The sequence below is a fragment of the Lactuca serriola genome, chromosome 5 (genome assembly GCF_051521515.1).
Source record: "Lactuca serriola cultivar US96UC23 chromosome 5, Lser_US96UC23_V15, whole genome shotgun sequence".
Lineage (NCBI taxonomy): Eukaryota > Viridiplantae > Streptophyta > Magnoliopsida > Asterales > Asteraceae > Lactuca > Lactuca serriola.
In genome coordinates, this window is record NC_136412.1 from 215981604 (window position 1) to 216005738 (window position 24135).

The 24135-nt window shown below is 35.2% G+C and overlaps 1 protein-coding gene and 1 long non-coding RNA gene across 3 annotated transcripts; both read left to right on the forward strand.

The window, feature by feature from the left end:
- The first annotated feature begins 8624 nt into the window (after window positions 1-8624).
- On the forward strand, window positions 8625-10680 carry LOC145053564 (translation initiation factor IF3-2, chloroplastic-like). 2 transcript variants are annotated; one of them, XM_079001625.1, is made up of 9 exons: window positions 8625-8934; window positions 9229-9268; window positions 9387-9446; window positions 9622-9674; window positions 9776-9831; window positions 9918-9951; window positions 10028-10100; window positions 10197-10289; window positions 10380-10680. In XM_079001625.1, the coding sequence occupies exons 1-9, from the start codon at window positions 8690-8692 to the stop codon at window positions 10530-10532; spliced, it is 807 nt and encodes a 268-aa protein (XP_078857751.1). In that variant the 5' UTR covers window positions 8625-8689; the 3' UTR covers window positions 10533-10680. The 2 variants fall into 2 exon arrangements, with proteins under 2 accessions (XP_078857751.1, XP_078857753.1); XM_079001627.1 differs by having other exon boundaries at window positions 8629-8934; window positions 9779-9831.
- A 5272-nt stretch (window positions 10681-15952) lies between these two features.
- Window positions 15953-16565, forward strand: LOC145051438 (uncharacterized). The gene is made up of 3 exons (XR_013683624.1): window positions 15953-16037; window positions 16126-16392; window positions 16467-16565. It is a non-coding gene; the product is annotated as an uncharacterized LOC145051438 (long non-coding RNA).
- The last annotated feature ends 7570 nt before the right edge of the window (window positions 16566-24135 follow it).

A 24135-nucleotide genomic window follows, 5' to 3' on the forward strand; every position in this document is an offset into this window, starting at 1 on the left:
AGACTTAGCCCAAAAGTCCACAGTGAGGTTACACGGGGCGTACCTCCCTAGGTACGCTCAGCATACTCACGAATCTAGATTGGCCATCGGGGACACTTGGTCAGTACGCGGGGCGTACTAGAATTACGCTCAGTGTACGACCCAGATTCACACTTTCTACTCATTTGGTCTTAATCAATTAAGCCCTTGGCTCATACCACATATCTGGACTCCCTAATAGCTCTTACTCCATAAAGTTAGTGACTTTACGCCTTTGCATGGCTGATAAGGTCACAAACACACAAAACTCTCACTCTCTTATCTCAAAATGCTCATATCTCATGCATGGCTTGATTCCAACATCCAAGTCCTGATTTTTATGACACAACACCACTAAATACACCCAAAGGGGGTTGATCATAGTCTCTGGAGCTCAATAACACATAAAGTCTCCAACTTTTGGGAAAAAACCCTAAAATACTCTACTATGATGCACAAATCAAAAGAGTGAGAAAGCTTGAAGCTTTATACCTCCATATGAAGCTCCCAACATAGATATGCTCAAATCCAAGGGCCCAGACTCTCACTCCTTTTTCTCCAAAGCTTCTTATTCACTCCAAGAACACACAAAATCACCCAAAGGCTCTCACATGCACTCACAAGCTCTATGAACGAAGGTTTAAGGTTTAAGAGGGTTTGTTGACTGAGGATGGTGGCCAGGAATGAGGCCATCATATCCTTTATATAGGGACACACCCAAAATTAGGGTTTTCACTTTGTGCCTAGTACGCCCAACGTACTAGGTGGCTCCGCTTAAAAATCACGCACATGAGTACGCTAAGCGTACACACACGTACGCCCATCGTACTCAGCTGCCACCTTTCTTAAATAAGGGACTTATCTTGCCAAAACTTCAAACTTCCATTGCTTCCTCGATATAACTCCGTTTCCAATGAACCTCATATCCACGGAAAGGTGACAAGATTCCCTACGCTTCTAGCAACTCGTCGCAACCCTGAGACTTCCTCATGCCCGGGTTGGAGCCCACGAACCCTAATCACGGACGATCCGAAAATGGATGTTACAATTAGCAGACCAGCAACCAGTGATTTAGTTGTGAGATTTGGCAGTTTGAGGTGAGTTTCCTCACTATATCCATGGGTCGAAAGCACCAATGTCGGCCCATTACTTGTTATGTAAAGTGATAGTTGTCTATTTTTTTGCTTGTCTGAAAGACCTTGGGGGTAGCCCGTGGCACTTGTATGAAAGACCATGGGAGTAGCCCTTGACACCTGGATATATTAGACCATGGGGGTAGCCCATGGCATTCCAGGGAAAAGACCACGGGGGTTGCCCATGGAAAGTGTGTGTATGTATGTGGTAGGGGTGAGCATTTGGACCGGACCGGTTATGGAGAATTTTGTGGACCATGGTCCGGACTGGATGAGTCGTGTCCGTGTCTGTGTCCGGGTCCAGGTCCGGGTTTTCCGGTTTTTGGACCCGTTTGGACCGGTATAACTTTAATTGCATAGATTATAAGTAATCTACATTAATGTATAATATTATAACTTGCAAAATTAATACGTTTCTGTTTCATGCATAACTAATCTACATTGATGTATAATATTATAACTTGCAAAAATTAATTTTCCAAATAAAAACAACTAACATATAAATCAAGTTCACCGACAAAAGTTATACAATTTTAAGACAAACATACAAAAGTATTACCGTAACAACAAAAATCATAGTTTAAACTTTAAAATCAATCAAACTAACAAATTTCATAAACTCATAATCTAATCTTCCACTCAAAAGCTGAATTTTTTTAGCTTTGATAGCTCTATTTTGAAGGATTGTAACTCAGTGAATATAATACCAAAATAAACAACATTATAGTCTAAATTCATTTACAAACTACAAACTAAATTTTGGAAAAAACCGGAGGTCAATCCGACTTAAAACGAATGAGTTATGGGTGTTTAAAAAACGTCACATATTACAAAATCTTGCTGAAAAGCTGAATTTTTTCAGCTTTGATAGCTCTACTTTGAAGGATTGTAACTCAGTGAATATAATACCAAAATAAACAAAATTATAGTCTAAATTCATCTACAAACTGTAAAATAATTGTTGGAAAAAACCGGAGGTCAATCCGACTTAAAAAAATGAGTTATTGGTATTTAAAAAACGTTACAGATTACAAAATCTTGCTGAAAAGTTGAATTTTTTCAGCTTTGATAGCTCTACTTTGAAAGATTGTAACTCGGTGAATACAATACCAAAATAAACAAAATTATAGTCTAAATTTATCTACAAACATTAAACTAAATGTTGGAAAAAACCAGAGGTCAATCCGACTTAAAACGAATGAGTTATGGGTGTTTAAAAAACGTCACAGATTACAAAATCTTGCCGAAAAGTTGAATTTTTTCAGCTTTGATAGCTCTACTTTGAAGGATTGTAACTCAGTTAATATAATATCAAAATAAACAAAATTGTAGTCTAAATTCATATACAAACTGTAAACTAAATGTTGGAAAAGACCGGAGGTCAATCCGACTTAAAACGAATGAGTTATAGGTGTTTAAAAAACGTCACATATTACATGTCCAACCGGTTCTAAACCCGGTAAAAACCGGACCGAACCGGGAAAAAAACCGGACCGGACCGGATAGAAATCTTAGAACCGAGAACCGGTCCGGGGGTCCAAAAAAACGGTCCAGTCCGGTTCACCGGTCAAGTTCATCTGTCCGGTCCACCGGTCTAAATGCTCACCCCTAGTATGTGGTGTTTGTGGGGAAATCACTAAGCTTTTGCTTACAGTTTATATTGTGGTTTTAGGTACTTCTGGTACTAAAGGGAATGACCCGACTTGATGGCGCAACATTCACTCTCCACTATTTTCCGCACTTACTGACGTTGTTACTCTGATAATTTGACATGTTTATTTTGTAATGGATTTTGGAAACAAATTATAACTGTAATTCTTAAATGAAAATGAAATTTTTTTATCAGGTTTTTGGGCTATTACAAGTTGGTATCAGAGTCTTGGTTTGAGGGATTCAGGCACACTCTCGGGTGTGCCAGAACTCAAACTGAGGAATGATAATCTTTAAAAAGAAAAAGAATTGAATTTTTCTAAAAAAAAGGTTTTTCTTAAGTAAAAAGGGAAAGTGCAATGCGTGCGATCAACTAAGCTCAGGTAAGTGTTTCCCCATTTACCCATGCTTATGTGTTATGATTAGTATGCTTGATATGTGAAATTGCATGCATAAGGCAACCTACAATGTTGAATGAGGTTTATGGTTTTGTGAGGATTGAGAAATCCTAGAAGAGTCTAGGATATGTATATGTTGTGTTGTTTGAGTTGTGTTTTTTAATATAGTTGGGTAAATTGGAGGAATCATGCTTGATCTCGAGGAAGGTACATGTAGGTGTGGATGGTAGTATTGGGTCTGTACTACTAAAATCATAGGATATGTACTTGATGTGTGTAAAACCAACTAGTTTTAATCCTACTAACTTAAACACAAAGACGAACACACGAAAGGCAGTGTACCTATCGATTAGCAGTTTAGTTCAGGTAAGTAGGGTATCGAACACAGGGAACGGTAAACAATTAAAAGAAATGCTAATATTATCTAAATAAAACAAGTAATAGAAAGGGGGTTTCTCTAGTTTTGCAATACTAGAAACTTAAACAATTAACTAAAACTTAAACTAAGAAACTAAGAGCTAAGCAAATAAAAATCAACTAAATTCAATAATAAAGAGGACTTTTATTTAGTTTCGACTCATTTGTTCTCATGGATGATTTTAATGTATCAGATTAATTCTTCATTGGCTACCGACTAAGATGATTAGTTTCACGTTCTCTATTACTAATCCTTAGGAAACAAATTAACTCAAGCAGTGGCCAGTTGTCTAAATTAACGGATTTCCTAGTTGTTAATTCGGGTTAAATAAGACTTGTAATGGTTAATTAAATTGGCCCTTCAATTAACCTCTTGCTGATGTTCATCAAACAAGCTCACACATTAACTTACCTATCTTCTAGTTAATTCTAGTTTCACATTCTCTATTCCTAGACATACAACTATGTGGTCACAATAAATCATATGAAATTAATAACTAAGAGATGTTCATACAACTTAATTACTGATTTATTAACAGAAGAATATTTATTGTTAACACATAAGGTTCTTTAACAAGCTTAATAAAACATAATCACCAATTAAAATTAATCCTAATCAAATAATCAATCCATGTTCACAAATTCATCTACCTAAACAGAAGTTATGGGTTTTAGCTCATGATTACAACAGAAACAAGCTCAAAAACGAAATCAATTGGTAAAAACATAGTTCAAACAAGAGATTAGGTAAAGAGTAAACTTGATTTTGCCTTGATTCTCCTTAAAATTGAATGTGGGGTTGATTCCTTAGCTTCCCACGCTCCAGCAGCACCTTTAGTCGACAATTGGCCTCCAAGGGTTCATCTATATGCTAGGGTATTGATCTGAAAGTCCCTTTATATAGATTTTCACAAAACAGAGGTGACTCATCGAGTCCAGTGACCTACTCGGCGAGTCCGTCACTTAAAATCCGTGTACGACAAGTCAGCGCGTCCAGAATCGCGAAAGTTCGAAGTGACTCGTCGAGTTTATGGCCTACTCGTCGATTCCGTTTGGAATCAACATTTTCTCAAAACACAAAAGTCGTCCGAAATTGTGTCTAGTTTTCAGAACATTTTGAATCTTGTCAATCGGAGTTACGGTTCATGGGATATGGCAAAAACAATGACGAGGGGTCAAGCTGCCCAGCAACATCCTTCTTTCTTCAAAATCCAAGATCCAAGCTTCCAATCGCTAGTTCCGCTTCCTTTTCCATCCGAGCATGTAATTGTTGCTGGAAATGAAATATTTAAGCTAATTAAGCACCTTTGATTCATTATTTGAGATAAAATTAACATAAAGTATTAAGATCATGCATGATTCTTATTACTAAATATGCCCATATCAGTACTCGAGATGAGTACAGACCTAGAGACTCCAAGGCGACCCATGAGGAGAAGTCCCCTCAAACCTTTTTATCTATTGTTTTCTATGTTGTATCTTCAGTTTGAGGATAGTGATGACTACACGAGGAGGTTCAGGTTTAGGATCGGGCTCTGATTCGGGTTCAGGTTCAGGCACTGAGCCGATTAATGAGAGGCTGTGTGAGCTCATCGCAATCGAGGTTACTCACGACATTCTTGATGCTACCCCGGTGATTTTCGGTACCGTTAAGGAGGGGATTATGGAGATCATGGAGGAGCGAATCAGGTCATTTCGAGCCGAGGTTGTCGTGGGACAAATTTGGGCTCGAACTCCCTTGTTCCGGGAGTTCAAGGAGTGCGGAGCGCCTGAGTTCTTTGGGGCTAAGGACCCCATCGCTAGCCACCGCTAGATCGCTGACATGGAGAAGGCTCAGCTCACGAGATGCAAAGGACCGACTCACACCCGAGTCAAATAGCACAAGAGCAGGCAATGAGTTCACTAAGAAGGTACCTAACAGAATCATAAACATAAGCATACCATAAAATAACTGACATAATAATAAATGGAAACATACCAGTAACGACGTATGGCGCCGCCCTGGCCTCCTCTGCAGTGAGTTGGAAAGCACGACCTCGAGCCCTCGGGGGCTCCGCCCTACCCTGCCCATCGGTGATCCTCAGTGTAGTTGGTGCTGGAGCTCGTGCCTATCTAGCCATGAGTAATGGAGACTTGGCCCTCATATGGTAACAGATCTTGTTGCTCAATGGCGGGGCCTACTGACGACAATCTCTCGCAATGTGGCCCTCCCTGCCACATTTGTGGCATCCAGATGATGATGATTGACAAGCACCCTCATGAACCTTTCTGCACTTGCCATAAGTGCGGCCCCTCTGTCCTCCATGTATCGAATCAGCGGGCTTGAACTGCTTTGCTGCAGGCTATGACTGAATAGGAGCCTGCCTCAACTCCTTTGCCTTAATCTCTATCTCAATCTCCCGCCTCCTCGCGTCATCCTGAAGCTCAGCGAGGGAAGCATAACGATGGGTGTACACGAACTGCCGAATATCTGTCTTGAGCATGCTCAAGTACCGGGTCATCTGAGCCTGCTCCAAGGCAACAAACTCAGGGTAAAAAAGAGCCCTCTTAGTACACATCTTGGTGATCTCTGTCACCTTCTTAGTAGTCTGCCTCAAATCCAAATACTCTTGTGCTAACCTCTCCATCTCCACCAAAGGGACGTATCTTGCATGGAACATCTCCAAGAAATGCTCCCAAGTAACAACAACTCTCTGCTCAGGAGTGTAAGCACTAGTCACCAATCTCCACCAATCCTTCGCCCCCAACCTGAGAAGGTTTAAGGAGCACTTGACGTTCTGGTCATCAAGGCAAGAGCATGTGAAGAAACAGCCATCCACGTCAGATGGCCACATCATCACTACAATTAGGTCCCTAACCCCATCAAACTATGAGGGCTATGTATTGTCAAATTCCTGGTATTTGAAAGCTCTCTCCCCTCGAACCCCTACGGCCGCAACAACCGCAGTGGCTGCATCAGCAACAACCTCAGTCAATGCAGCATAACCCTCATCAAATACCTCAATCATGGTGGTCTTGATAGATCCACACAGATCCGGGATAGAACTTTGTACCGTAATAACCACCTCAGCAGCAATCATCTTACGAATCTGATCCTCGGTCAACCACGACCTATCCTGGCCACTCGCTCCAGATCGTGATCCAGATCCTCTCATGAACACCATACTGAAAAGAACCAATAGATACATCATAAAATGTCACCATTCATACTATACAATCATCACAGATATGCTAAACCCTCGGGGTTTGTGACTTCCTTGTTATGCATATGGGTCCTGTGCTTCCAGTATTATGGGCTCATACTACCTTCCACACCTACCCGTATTGGTTCCAAGTATCATCACAAACTACACGACAACAAATTCACAACTAGGATATACATAAATCATATCCTCGATATCTCGATAGTAGCTAATCATTCGTTAACAGGCCTGTTACCTACACATACCCACTCATGAAACTTCCACCAACCCTGTTGCTACTCGTGCATGTTAATCATACATAACAATGGATCTTATAGACAGTTGTATACTTGACCCTACCCTAAGCCCTTCATCAGACAAGAACAAGAAATAAGGCTAAATTAAACATTCTCACGCTATAAGATCTTAGTTATGCATAGCTGTGATGCACACACTAAACAACTACAGTAATGATGTCAATTTCATTTAACATACAAAAAGTCCTCCTAGGCTATCGGGAATCATATATCTGACAATTCTATCATGCAATCCCTGAAGATCCCTAGCCTATCGCTAACATGCAGTTCTATCATAATCATTAATAACAAATAATAGTGTGGTAACTTGGGGTATACTTTCTTGCTCCGGATGATCGTACACATCTCCTCCTTTCTGGGTTGCTTTTGAAAACAATTTGAATTCAATTTGACAATTATTTTAAAAACCTTACATATCCTTAGTTTGAGTCTAAATTCACATGAATGCTCATCTAATTCTCTTAAACCAGGACTCTGATAACAACTTGTAACATTCCAAACATCACGACAATTTTTTTTCATTTTTAACTTAAAAGAAACCATTGTTTTCGACCAAAACCATATCAAATCAAGTATCAAATACAAATATCCCCAAGATAGATGTATCATAAAAACTTTGGCAAACCAACACCACAACCCACAGCCTCTTCATCGTTAGTGGGTTGTGGCGTTGGATTGCTAAAGTTGAAGGATCGAAAAAACAAGGGATAGTGAAGACTTCGATGTCACTAAAGATTGAAAGGAAATAAAAGTTAGGAGGATGAGAGATGGGATGGTAACTGGTGGGACCCAGATTAGATTTCTCAAATGTGGTTTCATATTTACGGTGAGGAGATACAGATATGCGGGGTTATTAATTTTTTTAAATATATAAAAAATAAATACATAAATAATAAAATTAACTAAAAAATAAATTAATAAGGGCAAAATAGTATTTTTTTTTTTTTAGGTAAGATAGGAACCAAGCGCAACAAAAATAAACAGTAGCGACCATCAACGTTAAAAAATAAGTTAGAGACCAAACACACAAATTCCCCCAAACCACAAGGACCATTCGTGTAATTTACTATTACTTTTCGTTTTGTTTGTATTTGGGTAACTATTTTTTTGTACACATCTAAGTAACGAACTTGTTGAAAGTGTTCACATATGACCATTATGATCGGATGTAACCTGCTACAACATGTAATAATGGTTATATGTGAACACCTCCAGCAAGTTCGTTACCTAGATGTGTACAAAAAAACATAGTTACCAAGATATGAACAAACCGAAAACTTAATTACCTTAATAAGCCATATTTCCAAAATAAAATACGAATGATGAGCCACTAAACCCTAAAAAATATAATGATTTTTTTGGGTAATTTCACTTTCAAAAGCAAGTTCCGTTACATTTTCAACAGGAAAAAAAAAAGAAAAAAAAAAAAAAGCTTCACGGTCCTTAATTGCAACTTCCATGAAATCCAGGGTTCTTATTGTAACTAAATGTTCTTTGTTAAACTGGGATAAGATGATGGGTTGCCATTAGAGGTGTCTTTCGAAGTACTGAAGCAGCGGTGTTGCAGAAATTCAATGGCCGGTGTTACCACCAGCTGCTCTATCCAACCTTTCAAACAACCAATTTCTCTTTCTGCTTTCCAATCAAAACTCTCCCATCTCCACCTTGACCTCCCTAATTCCTCCATCTCCCGCGGCTGTCGTATCACCTGCCGGTATGGAGGCGGCGGGGGCGGCGGAGGTTATTCGCGACAGGGAGATTCTAGGCGGCCTAAGCCGCCTGCTGATGAAGATCCAGCTCTTGATATCTCTAGTATCAGGTATTACCACCATTTCAGAACGAGCGTCACTCTACGCTTACCACAAAAATCAACGATTTTTTTAGTTAAATGTATCTTTTAGAGTCAAATTGAAAATCATGCTTAATGATTACCCACTACTTGCGAAAAAAATCTGAAAGACTTATATTCGTAACAATTGGTTGCTTGTTTGAAATGCTTCTAAATAGGTTTATACCTATGTCAATAAGCATCCAAAACAAACTTAATTTGCACTTTTTTTTTCTAGAAGTGTGAAATGTTCTTTCTTTTCTGCTTATTGTTGGTTCTAAATAGGTCAAGTACTGTGAGGCTTATTGATGAGGAACAAAACATGGTGAGTATTTCTGCATCATCATCATCTTCTTCTTCTTCTTCTTCTTCTTCTTCTTCTTCTTCTTCTTACATCAATGTTCTTTGTCTCTATGTTGGGACTGATTGGATGATTGTTGTAGGTTGGTGTAGTATCTAAAACTGCTGCTATTCAGATGGCTAAAGATGCTGAACTTGACCTGGTATGTGTTTAGTTAGTATGCTTATGCTAATGGTTTGATTACGTTAGCCCTTTTGACCTATAGTTTCAGTCCTATGTTCTCCATATCTAAAGTTTTGGATTCCTTTAATTGCTTCATCTCTTTGCTTTGTGGAATTTTTTTTTTTTTTTAACATAGAAATATTTTAATTTTGTAGGTTATATTGTCTCCAGTGGCAGATCCTCCTGTTGTCAGGATGATGGATTACAAGTAAATTGCATCTCATATTCTCATTTGTGATTTTACTTATCTCTCTTTTAAAATTCCAAATCCTATTTGATATTTATCATCATTTTCAACAAATTTCACAGCAGATATAAATATGAGCAACAAAGGAAGAAACGAGATGAGCAGAGGAAAAGTTCTGGTGAATTTCCTATTTCTCTTAACATTAGTTTCATTAATAAAAGAAAATAAAAAATCCTGACAGAAATATATGTAATTTGATGCCAGTTCATCGTGTGGATCAAAAGGAGCTTAAAATGGGGTATTTAGTCTACACATCTTTATGCAAATAAATTATTGAAAACAATATAAACTTTTATCTTCATTTTTATTGGTAGTTACAACATCGATGTGCATGATTACACTGTGCGTTTGAAGGCTGCTCAGAAGTTTCTAAAAGATGGTGACAAGGTTTAAATTTTTTAAATAATTCCTATGATCTTTGTGTGTGTTTGTTTATTGAAACGTGATGATTTTTTTATCATGTACTTTTTGGTAATTTGACAGGTGAAACTAATAGTAAACTTGAAGGGACGTGAAAACGAGTTCAAAAATAATGCGATTGAGCTTATACGACGTTTCCGTGATGACGTAGGGGAGGTACGTGAAATGACAAGGGCATTAACGTCTTTTTGCACAACAACATTGTATTTTGAATTTTGAAAAAAATAAGAATATTGTAATGTGCAGCTAGCGATTGAGGAGAGCAAGAATTTTAGGGACAGGAACATGACATTGGTGTTGATTCCAAACAAAGCTATTCTACAACAGAAAGAAACACCAAAGAAGAAAGAAAAGTCAACTGGGACTGAAGTATCTGTAACTGCTTCTGTATCACCATGATATTCTAGATTTTAATTTTATTCCTCAAAATTTAACAGATTCTTGAATTGTGTATAGTTTGTTTTAGTGGATTAATTAAACATGTATTATGCGGATAATTATATAATCATTTTGGTTCTTGGTAGCAATAGCAGTAACCTTGGTATAATTATTTTATTGTGTATTTCAGCTTGTTAATCATCACAGCCTTTATCAAGATTTTTTTTTAATTGTATTCGCACATAGGATTTTATATAGTTTTCTAAAGATATTGTTAATAAGACTTTGGGTATGAAGATCTTGCAACATTTACTCAGACTTCGACTTTTTTCTTTTGGTAGATATTTTGAAACCATTTTGTCCTTTTGGTAAAACCCAATTATGGACCATATGAAGCTATATTTAGTCATGATGCAACCAAACCAAAATCATATAAACCAAAGGCTTTTGGCCCAATGATATCATGTGGATTGGATAGGTGTTTTCATGTTTGTTAGCCATTCTAAAAAGACTAAAATGATATAAGACAAGAATAAAAGTACAAGGGAAAAAGTAATTACAACAATATGGTTGGTTTAAATTGTGAGTAAATATAATCTTAATATGTCTACACACCTTGACCCTTTGTGTGTGCAAGTATGGGCACACAAACACACATGAAACCCACGATGGGTGTTTAGCAAATGATACCTCATCATAGGGGTGTATGATCATAGGGGTGTATGTGCTTATTTGGTGACTTAACAAATAGCATTGCGGGTGAAGTATAGCACATTTGTTTAAATATATTAATCATCTAAATGAAGATTATGTGTTTTTTTATTAATAAATGAATGGCGAAATAGTTCCTGGTTTGTTACAATTTTTGTTGGAGATTAATCTCAAAACCAAAAGTTTCATAAACGACAGATAAAATAAGATGTCAAGATCGATCGTCTTTTGATATGTCAAAACCAATAGGGTCTAGCTAGGATGACCCGCAACACTTTTTTAACGATAATTAATAAAACTTTGAAAATAATCGATGATTTAAATATTGATAAAACCACCTTGATGAGTGTATCCATCACAACATCACTCCCACATTGTTTTTTAGTACATGGTGCGAGATAATAATTTTATACCCTTATATATGTATGATACGATAGAGAAAACATGTATATAAAAGATTTATAAAATAAAAAATACAATAAATTTTATAATCTAACAAATAGTACAAACAAAAACCTACAAAAATCACCTAAAACAATGTCTCCGTATATATTTTGAAGCAAAAACATCTCTTATTTTACAATAATCAATATTTTGTAAAAATCACTTTTGATACTTAAAATTGTTAATCCATTCTATCTTTCTTGAGTCATGGTACTTTGAAGATACGATCTCAAGAGCTTCAATTTTGAAAAACTTCTTTCCACGAAAGCAACTTCTTTCTATGGAAGCAACCGTAACCGGCACAATCAACAATATCCTATATGCAACCAATACATTAGGGAACATATTCATTCTTCTTGCATACTCCACTCTTCTTATTCTTTTGTTCGTTTTCTATTTTAAGCATCTGATGTTTGTTTTTTGGATAAACATATTTAAAATTCAACAAATCTAATTATAAAAGTTAATCAACAAAAGATACAACCCGACCAAAGTTTATGTTTTTCCACTTTCAAGATGTCAAGAGATATAAAAATAAATCACATAATAAGAAATAAGAATCTATTTTTCAAAACTAACAATGGAATAAATTTATACCTTTCTACTGCCTCTAAAAGTCTAAGTAAAAAAAAAAAAAAAAATCAGAACTCAAAAGTTCAATAGATAATTAAATGTCTTATGCTTCTGATTCACATCAAGTTACAAGACCATAAAAGTTTAGAAGACAAAAACAAAAAAAAAACAAAAAAAAAAAAAAAAAAAAAAAAAAAAAAAAAAAACCCGAGAATGCAGCAGGTTTCAATTCAAACAGAGGAAATTTTCTACTACCTCTAAAAGTTAGTCCAAATAGTAAAATGACAAAATCAGAACTCATAAGTTCAATAAATAATTAAATGTCTTTATGCCTCTTGATTCACATCAAAAAACAAGAACATAAAGGCTTTGAATAAAAATTAAAAAAAACAAGGAGAATGGAGTAGAAATTTTACCTGAATTAGATACAGAGCAGTAGCAATTTGACTTAAAAATTGGAGCTCAAATAGAGGAACCAGATACAAAGCAACATCGAATTTTGACTTAAATTACTCATATAATCTATGAGACTTTAAATCTTGAGAAATTTACAAAAATAGCCATTTACACTAATGACATTACAAAAATAGCCAAAAAAAATCGAAATTACAAAAATAGCCACCCATTTCGCAGATGAGAAGGTCCATCTGCGAAATGGCTTTCATCTGCGAAATGCCCTCGATTTTGAGTATAAAAACGTTTTTTTTTCTCCATTTTTCACCCTTCTCTACACAAAAATTCTCTCTAACTTTGGGCTTCTCTCGGAATTTTGGCTAGTTTTTGAAGAAAATGGAGGATTATGTCAACAATCCTGCAAATACGGTTAGATTTTAACTCTTTTAATGTCAACAATCTCTTTATTTTATCATTTGTTGTATTATTTAGTGTTAAAAAAGGGTAATTTTGTTGTGTTTGATAGTTTTAATATTTTTTTAGTATACTTGAAGTTTAAATGCAAGTAGAGACAAGTAGAGACAAGTAGATAATGTTTACAATTTGTTATTTTTGTTGTTTTTATAGTTGTTGTATAACCTGAAATCTTGTATATTCTTATCGTATAATTGTTTATATAAAGTGCAAAATAGTCGTTTGTATATATATTTATAAGTATAACATTTGTATAAGTTGAAAATTTGTCGTATATATATTGTTAGAAATTGTTTGTGTTTGTCGTATAAGTATAACATTTGTATAAGTTGAAAATTTGTCATATATATATTGTTAGAAATTGTTTGTATTTGTCGTGTAAGTTGAAAATTTGTATAAAGTTGTCGTATAACTTGCAAAATTGTTAATTTGGTTGTCGTTTTATTTTTAAATTTTTTTGTTTATATGGTTATAAAATGTTAGTTTTAATTAGAAAGATAAAAATTGTTTATATATTTGTCGTTTAAGTTGAAAATTTGTTTAAGTTGAAAATTTGTCGTTGATATATTTGTCGTTTAAGTTGAAAATTTGTTTAATAAAATGTTTATATAATTATGTATGATATTGTTTTCTATCGTAAATATATTTGTTGTATAACTTGGAAAATTGTTTATATATGTGTATGTTATTGTTTTTTATCGGAAATATATATATTAGTAATTAAGAAATTGTATTTGCAGTTCGTAATCATATATTTTAAAAAAAAATATTTTTTAGTTATCTAATTTGTTTTTGTGTTTTTTTTGCAGCATGATTTTAGTTTAATGAATACGAAAGCCTTTGCGAACTTAAAAGGCTCTGACGGTAACATATGGGAAGTATTGAAGTTTTAGATGATGCGCGGCGTGCTATTTTCAGAGATACCGTCTTTGGTTATTTTATTGATGTCCCTCGTTTACAAGGGGACGCATTATTGTTTCATAAAATGTTCCTTCATCAGATCCGGCCGGACCCTGTTTTATCTCCAGATGGAATAAAACATTTATATTTTCGAGTAGGCAATACGAAAATGGTTTAAGGGCCGGAAGAATTTTGTTTGATTACCGGCTTCAATTTTGGGGAGTATCCAAAAAATATTGGGAGAAAAGGGTCAGAAAAATTAATAAGCAGTAAAAAAAGATGTTTATTGCGTGAACGGCTATTTCCGGACCATACTAATAGTTCGGTGAAAATCGGCGACCTGAAACGTTTAATTTTAAATCGAACATTCATAGCACTTGACGACGTTGATGCAGTTAGAGTATGTTTGATATACGTTTTGTGTGAAGGTTTTTTGGGTAAAGAAGTTAATGATCGGGTGCCACAAGATTGGTTTTTTTTGCTGAGAATTTGGATCTCTGGAACAGGTATATTTTGTTTACGTTAAAAGTTCTATTTTATTAAAGTTATAATTTATATAATAACCAATTTTGTTTTTTTGTTTTGTTAGCTTCGCTTGGGGTAGCTATCTCTGGGATTTTACTTATGTTGACCTTGAAGATACATGGAACAAAATACATAATTATTTATCACTTTCTGAGCGTGGTCAAACTTTAAAGTACTCCGTCTCAGGATTTACGGCTCCAATAAGGGTATAAAAATTTTCTTATATTTAAATTGTTTTATTGTTATGTTTTTTATTTTAATTTTAACTTTTATTACTGTAATTGTAAAAAATTGTAGATATGGATATATGAGATGATTCCGGCTGTTCGTGCATGTGGATTTGCATCGAGAAAAAATAAAGACTTGCCTCGGATGAAACGATGGAGTGGAACAAAAAAATTGAAATGGGTTGACGTGAACAAGATTTGGTCAAAGATGAAGGTTTAAAAATATTTCGTTTATTATTAATAAACTTGATTATTATACTTTTATATGTATTTTTAATATGTTTAATTTTTTAGGAGGGGCTACCACCAAGACAAAACATGTTACCGGGTGATGGTGAGATGACATCTTCTTATTATATGTCATTTCAAGAGTATGTATATGGTGAAGGGAAAGCAGTTCCATCCCCAGTACGGGACCATTTTAGGAGACAAGACGAATCTTCTTCTAGTATGTCGTCCAGTGGTCGTTCTCATGGTAGAGGTCGGGGCAGTGGAAAACACAAGCTAGACGAGGTGTTGAAACGGCTACATGCACGGGAGCAACATGTGTTTATGAACCGACAACCTACAGAGGTTTTTGTTGAAGAAGTGAATAATGAACAATTTTGGAACGACATTATTTTTGATGATCCGACAGTGTCACAAAGAAATTATGATGAACAGGTTAGTTACACGCTACATTATTTATTAAATTTTATTAACATATATGAATACCTGTGTTCATATTTTATATTTGAAAATATAGGTTGTGCAAGATGAAGTGATGAATAAAAACAATACAACTGAAAATGTTTTTGGTGATATTCAAGACGACAAGGTTGTTATAGATATTACCTTTACGATTTTAATAATTACTTTTTAATAAAGTGTCTTTCGTTATTAAGTAAAAAGTTATATTTTTAATGTAGGTGTTGGAGGAGAGGAATAAGTATGCGGGGAACAAATTTGATGATGATGTGTTTGATGTAAATGATTATAGTGAAGTTAAAGAGGTTCTTATAGTTACATTAATATATAAATATTTTGTTTATTTAGATATTATTGCTTATTAAATTATGTGTATTTCGTTATTAAGTATAAAGTATTATTTTTAATGTAGGAGTGGGAGGAGAGGAATGACAATGCGGGGAACAAATTTGATGATGATGTGCCGGACGATGACGAACTAATAATAACGGGAATTGCAGATTATTTTGATGATGATGACGACAAAGAAGTTACACCCGATAAACCGAGGAGTCGAAAACCATCACAATATTTGTGCCCTCCTTACACCGAGGTATTCGTTTTATTTATAAACTGATGATTTTATGTTTATGTGAATTATCTGAAAGATATAGATTTAAACATTTGAATATTGTTTTTAGTTGCACACGACACCGAAGCAAAAAAGAAGAACAAAAAAGAATGTTGATATCAAATCAACAAGCCCCGTTCCTCCTCCAGTTTTTGGTGTTGCTCATGACTTCTCCATGTTGCGCCTGCAACCTTACGTAGCAGGCGGTGAGGTTGTCATCCAAAATTATGTATTGCATTCATATGATGTCCAGCATCGTTTGTTTAATTTCGTGTTAAATAGAGATTTTTGGAGCTCATTGTTTGGGCATACACACGACGGATGGTTGGAGTCAGCGGTAAATTAATTGTTAATTAATTATTTTAAAAGTTAATTGTTTTTTAGTCAATAACAAAACTATCATGTGTGCAGCATATAACCATTTGGTACCGACTATTGATGGAGAGACGGTTTGAGAGCGACCGACATACAATAATGCCTCCAAATTTTGTTGTTTCTCATGCTTTGGAAGAAGGACAGGACTGGAGGGGCGTTTATGGCTGGTATTGCTACGTACCCCAACTTCATGGTTGCTTGGTGGAATGTTGATACGGTAAACTTAATAGTTTATATTGAAAATAATATCGTTTTTTTGTTATGTTTTTGTATTGTGATGTAAATAAACATAATTTTATTTTCTGATCCTTATACAGGTCTTATTGCCGATTCATTCATCCCCTAATCATTGGCTATTTGGGGAACTACGATTAGCGTCAATGGAAGTGCATATTTATGACAGTCTTGGTAGAGGGGCTTATGAAAAATTCAAATCTGAAGGAATCTTTTCCAAATTTGAACGTCGGGTGGCAAATTATTTGGACAAGATTAAGTATTGGGCCCGGAGGAACATCCCAAGGATTCCATTGAATATGCAATTCATTTATGAAGAAAATGTTCCCCAACAAAGTAGTCATTTGGGAGATTGCGGTGTTTTTCTTTGTATGTTTATGGAGCAATTGGTTTCAGGTCAACCAATACGTGTTCTTATTGACCCAAAGAACGCAGCTTTAGAGTTCCGTCTACGGATGGCAAAAATTATTTGGGGGATTAGTCTTGGTCCTATGTAGTTGGATTATATAAATGTATATATAAATTAATGTTGGATTTCATTATTAGTTTATTTTTACAGTTTACTCAACGGATGGCAAAAAATATAACGTTACGACAATTACAACAAATTAATGACCTACTAATTACTTATCAATACATACAACATAAGAACGACTACAACATTTGTTTTAACGTTACAAATACAACAATTTATTGACCTAACAACAACCATAAAAACAATATTGAAAAGCTTACAACTTGTAAACAAGAACTGCCAAGAACAACACCCAACTACAAACCAACGCTATCTTTAACTTCTTATTTTCTGATTGAAAGAGCTTATTAGAGTTAGCTACTTTAGCTATTACCATAGAAGATTGGTCCTTCTCTTCATCAACCCAACTGATAAACCCGCATTTTGGTCCCTGTTAAATTTAATATTCACAGTAAGAAAATAAATTTTTGTGATGTAAACACGAGGGTTTAAATTTGAATGACGTTAACAACATGATACCAAATATCGGCAAGCGTAAAACAATCTTCCTGAGTTTTTAGCTGTACCCGAAATCCTAACGATACGTTCTCCTCCGCAATTGCAGTATACCATTAGCCTTCTTTTTCTTTTAAATCGGAGTTACTTTCTCAGTTAAATTTTTCATAATGAGTGACACCCATTTATAGAATAAATCATATTACAGACAATTCTTTTTGACTATGAAATGAACTGGTTTGACTATGAATTCAAAAAGTTCAACTATGAAATGCAGACAAGTACATTCTGTAGTATTGTCATGTCGGTCAGTGAAATTTGACTATGAAATGAACTGGTTTGACTATGAATTCAAAAAGTTGAATTATGAAATGCAGACAAGTACATTCTGTAGTATTGTCATGTCGGTCAGTGAAATTTGACTATGAAATGAACTGGTTTGACTATGAATTCAAAAAGTTGAACTATGAAATGCAGACAAGTACATTTTGTAGTATTGTCATGTCGGTCAGTGAAATTTGACTATGAAATGAACTGGTTTGACTATGAATTCAAAAAGTTGAACTATGAAATGCAGACAAGTACATTCTGTAGTATTGTCATGTCGGTCAGTGAAATTTGACTATGAAATGAACTGGTTTGACTATGAATTCAAAAAGTTGAACTATGAATTTAAAAGGTTAAACTATGAATTTTGATCAGTAGAGATACAATATTTTCTATTTATAATTGCATTTGTTTCATATTGCATTTGTGTGATGATTGTAGAGCACTATCATCAGTATTGAAAATGAGTAGTTACAGCGAAAGAACCTTTTCTCAACTACCAATTTTCTTGCATAACCTTCAAAGAACAAATCCTAATACCTTCACAGCCATTAAGAAAACCGATACCAACCGCTTTCAATTCTGTTTTGTGGCTTTAGGTTGCGTGGTATAACATACTTCTTTTATTGAGTTATATAATATTTCATGGTAATGTATCTCGATTAGTTTTTACTTATCACTAATATGTATTCGTTTTTATGTAGATTCGTACCTTCCTTAGGTGCATGATACCGCTGATATATGTGGGTTATTTACCCTTTCTTGGGAGCTTTCTGACAACAATGTACTTCGCAGTGGCTTTAGATGGAAATCATGAACCACTACTCTTAGCAATTGGTTTGGGAACCTTACAGTGTGAAGAATCGTGGAGATGGTTCATGATGAGGTTAAGAGATTGTTTAGGTGAGGACATAGAGGTTGGTTTCATAAGCAACCTGTGTGATAACATAGACTTTGGTGTTCAGAGTGCCTACCCGGATTCCTATCATGGATATTGTCCTAAAGATATAGCTCGAAAGATACGTGAGTCTGTCGGACATAACAATACGGAAGTCGAATCGTTGTTTTGGAAGTCATGCAATGCAGATAGCGTTGATGATTTTTACTTGTGTTTGGAAAGGTTGCAAAGTACATGTAGGAAACCACCTTTCTGCACCTTGCTTATGAGTCCAATTTACTGGCTTGACGATATACCGATTTCAAAATGGACAAGAGCATTTTTCCCAAAAATACGTTACAATGTTAAATCGATTGACGTCCCTGAAATTTTGCAAATTATATCCTCACGTGAGTTTCCTATAACAACGATAATTGAGTTAACCACCACGTCGATACAATCAAAGTATGCTGAACGGGCCGAACTGGCTGGTAAGGGAGATTGTTATATTTAGTTTTTTTTATTGTGCTACTATTTTTATTAAAATATCAAATTTTACAGGGAGGTTGTCTGGTGGGTTGACCCCTTACGTTGAGAGTAAGGTTCAAAAAAGTCTCAACAAGTCTTATAATTGTAATGCAAGACGTTTGTATGGGGATACATTTGAAGTCGATGACACTTTTGCCACCAGCAACGTACAAGTTGAACGAAGGGTATGTAGTTGTGGTAAATCGCAAAAAAGTGGTATACCATGTGGCCACACTATAGCATGTCTAAGAACCCGTACATCTGAGTCCATTCAGAGAATGGTTGATTACAAATTCACTAATTATGTGTATCGACTTGCATATGGATCTGAGTTGGTGAATACTATACCATCACATGTGCATTGGGAAATACCAAATGAAACGGTGGTCCTGTTACCTCCCTCAATGCAGTAGTTATTCATGTAGCACCTTTATGTTTTATGTAGTATTATGTATTAGTTTTTTATATACCCCGTTTTTATTTTAGTGTTGTGTTATGTATTAGTTATCCATGTACCCAGTTTATATTTTATGTCGTATTATGTATTAGTTATTTATGTACCCCATTTATATTTTATTGTGTTCTATATATTGGCTATTGACGAAACAACATACATTAAAAGAAATGGACGTTTATTAAATAGTAACGACTAGACACATACAACAACAAGTAACTTAAATAACGAAAAACAATTAACTTAACCAACATGCATATTAAAAATAAGGGACATTTTTTAAAAGATTCCATGCATCTAAGTGGGTAAACACGCTACCATCATATTCAAAACGGTATAGTTCCAAAGCCACCTTCCGTAGAATGTCTTCATCCGTATTTGCATGTTCGTTATCCAACTCATTATAAATACGTTGAAATTGTTTCACCTTTATTTTCATATCCAGAAACTTCTCTTTGACATCTCTTCTTCTTCGATATTGAGTGCGGTTCATTAAATGGTGAAACAAAGTACAGACATGAGACCAAAATGATCCAGCACGAACTTATGGGGGACCCGGTGGAAAATCCACCTCTACAGTTGTAATCCAAGCTTGAACCAAAGCGACCTCCTCTGCGTTCCTCCATATATGTGGTGAGTCCATAATTGCAAGGAGGGAAGTAATACAATACAATTACAACGGATATTGTATTCTATTTATAACGACTCCTTACTTTCCTGGTGCAATGACTTGTCAACTCAAGCAGCAATGTATTGTGTTGTCATTCAACCGGGGATGAATTGTCAACTCGAACAGTGATCTGTTGTGTTATAAGTATAGTACACTGCATTCGTCAGTTAATTTTGACTATGAATTGCAGACATATTAGAAGATTGGACTGCGATTTTGTGTAGAAACTACTATAAATTGACCTTAAGTTACATGCAATACTTTATTAAATTAACCAATAAAGTTGTTCAAATATTGTTTTTTAGATTCTACTCTCTTTTTTTCAATCAAAATGAGTTCTATATCATGGAGCAATGAAGAGTTCTTGGTTCTTACACATGCTTATATTCATGTGTACGAGACAAGCAAGTTAAACGATCCAATGTTTTGGAGCCGTTTAACCAATATTTTCAATGCTGAAAACCGAATGGCTACAAGAAACGATCGTGACGAACTAGACATCTTAGCAAGATGGTATGAAATGAAAACCGAAGTTCTATTATTCAACGATCTTTATATCAAAATTGATGACACCCGTTTAAATGCTACTGAGGATGTCATCTTGGAAGCTGCTAAGGAGGAATACAAGTCATTAAGTAACGGGTTGGAATTCCAGTTTGAAGCCCCTTGGAATATTTTGAAATATATCCCGTTTGTTTAAAATCTATTTTAGTTTATTATTTGAGTACTAGGTTATTTTCATGTACTAGGTTATTTTCATGTATTTCTTATGTATTTCGTTTGTTTAAAATCTATTTTAGTTTATTATGTGAGTACTAGGTTATTTTCATGTATTTCGTATGTATTTCGTATGTATTTCATTTGTTTAAAATATATTTTAGTTTATTATGTGAGCAACTCGTATGATTAACTTGAGTTAATAAATGGCCATTGCATTAGTTATCACAATATATTAGAATACATTAGTAACAAGGATTCCATGAACCATTAAAAACATCACAACAATTACATGAAAAAGAACGACATAATACGAACAAAGCATTAACGTAAAACACAAGTCCATGGGTTATTCTTAACACAAATTAGAGCGGTCTACTTGAAATACTGTTTATCTCTAACAACCTTCCAAACTTCCTCATATTCGAAGTCTCTGCCGTCATGCTCACAGATGTAAAACTCTGTAACAACTTCCAAGAACTCTTCTTCGTCACGATAACGAACATTGTTACGTTTCGCATAACTACATGCTCGATTGAACCATGTCACTTCTTCCTTTATATCCGTCCACTTAGTAACAACATCTGATTTTTCTCTTTTTTGTCCTTCTCCCATCTCATGGTTAAACAAAGATGTGATGCGACTCCATTCATCACCAATTAGGCAATGCGGGGGAGCAAGTAACGATTCACCATCCTTAACACTTAGCCAGCATCGTGTTAGAACTAACACCTCGTTTGTCGTCCATGGCCTTTCAGAATTGGAACCAGGTACTTCATTCGAAGAACTTGCTGCATTCGACGACATTTCTAATAATGGGAATTCGTTTCGTTTAGGTGATTTGGGTGTTTGGTTTATAGATCTTAAACATCTATTTATATAAATAAATAGACTATGAATTAATACTTTGACTACGAAATGGTTATATTTGGACTACGATTTTCAGCTTTATGCAGTGTTTTGTCATGTCAAACTGTCATTTATCTCTTGTCACTTAAGGGTCCCACTGGGATGTGCAGGTTACTACAGTGACTTGTCATTACTGTCTAGTCATTTCAAAGTTGGACTTCTCATTACTGTCTAGTATGTATAAGTACCACTTATTGCTCCAGTTTAATACAATATCGACTTTATTATGAGTTCCTCACACAAATTCGAAATTTGCTCATGCAACGAAGTAGATTGTTACTACTGTGATTCGGTAGACCCTTTTTTTACACCCTCTTCAGCCGGGCCATATATGTCACATGAAATTTTTGAAGAATTAAAGAAGGCTGAAGCACAACAAGAAGAGGACAAAGAGTCATCCCGACTTCTCACTCAACTTGCTAATGATATAGATTCGGAATGCAAACAAGCTCAAGAATGGATTGACCTCAATAAAAACAAAATCAAAGAGCATAAAGATTGGATAAAAAAGAGTAAGAAGGCAATCAAAACGACTGAAAAACGGCTTGCTGAGAAGGATGAGCAGTTGATACACATTATGGTAAAAAAGGATTGTTTCGAAGACAAAATGAGAATTACGGATGACTATATAACAATGGAGAAAGAGAAGTACCCGTTGCAGTTCCCTGAGTTTAAAAATTAGTTACAAAGTTGTTGTAATATTATCATGAAACAGATTAGGTTGCCAAAGGATCGTTTGTTGTTTTTTTTTAAATAACATGTTGTAACTGTTAGAATAAATCTGCAAACTATATTTTATAATATAAAGGCTTCATTCATTGTTATAATCAACAAACTTAACTAAAATATGAAAGCATAGCAATGTCTTGTAAGAGTTGTATTACACTACATAATAAGCTAACAACTCGTCATTACTCTTAATTTCAAGGTTGTTTTATATCAAAATCAGCGTTATAGGTTTGTGAGCAACCCGCTGAACCACCAATATTATATGTCATTTCTGCAGTAGAAATTATGTGACCTGCTCTGCTACCGGACGCCCTTCCAGTACAATTATTTCTCGTGTGTCCTAGTTGACCACATGTAGAACACTCTTTTATAATTGGACCCTCGCCTTGGGATGGAATGCGGTTTGTGTTTCTTGGCCTGCCTGGCTGACGTTTATCCATTATAGGTGGCTTAACAATCATCAAATCATCGGGGATCTCCCATTCGGATGGCTTCGGCAGAGGGTTTATTGATTCCTCATATGTTTTCCTCAGTGTTTCGGTAAGGTAAGCATTTAATGCAAACCTCGAGCAGTCTTAGTAATTGTTCACTGTTAAACATCTTATGACATGACCACAAGGTATCCCATCAAGTTGCCAATGCCTACATGTACATGTCATATGTTGAAAATCAACAATCACATTTTGTGCCCCCTTTTTGACCTCGCATTTCGTATTTGAGATCATGCGAACATCCCATTTGGTAAAAGTTTTCTTGTTTTCTTTTACAACTTCATCCGCCCAAGGGGTAAGTGTTGTTGTTGCTTCCGCTAAAAAAACAGCCAAAATGAAGAAGTTAAGATCAATAACATCAAAACTAATAAAACATTAATATTACAAATTTACTTAATACCTGCAAAGTTACGTCTTTGAAACCACCATTGTTGCATTGTAGCACGAAAAAAATCAATCAACATAAGTATTGGCACCTTACGTGCGTGTCTAGATAATGCATTTATAGACTCCGCGCTGTTGGACGACATAAGATTGTATCGGTTCCCTTTAAAATGTGCCCTTGACCAGGTTTCTGGATTTATACTTTTTAAGTACTCCCATGCTGGTTATTTTGTCTTTTTCATAACATCCATGGCAACATCAAAAGCATCAACTGTGTACGCCCTACACGCCTCCCAAAAAATTCCTTTAACCGTCTTACTCTTGCCAAATCTAGATACTATGTTGAAATACAAATGGACACCACATATTCCATGATGAGCGTGAGGAAAAATGTTGGCAACGGATGTTGCTATAG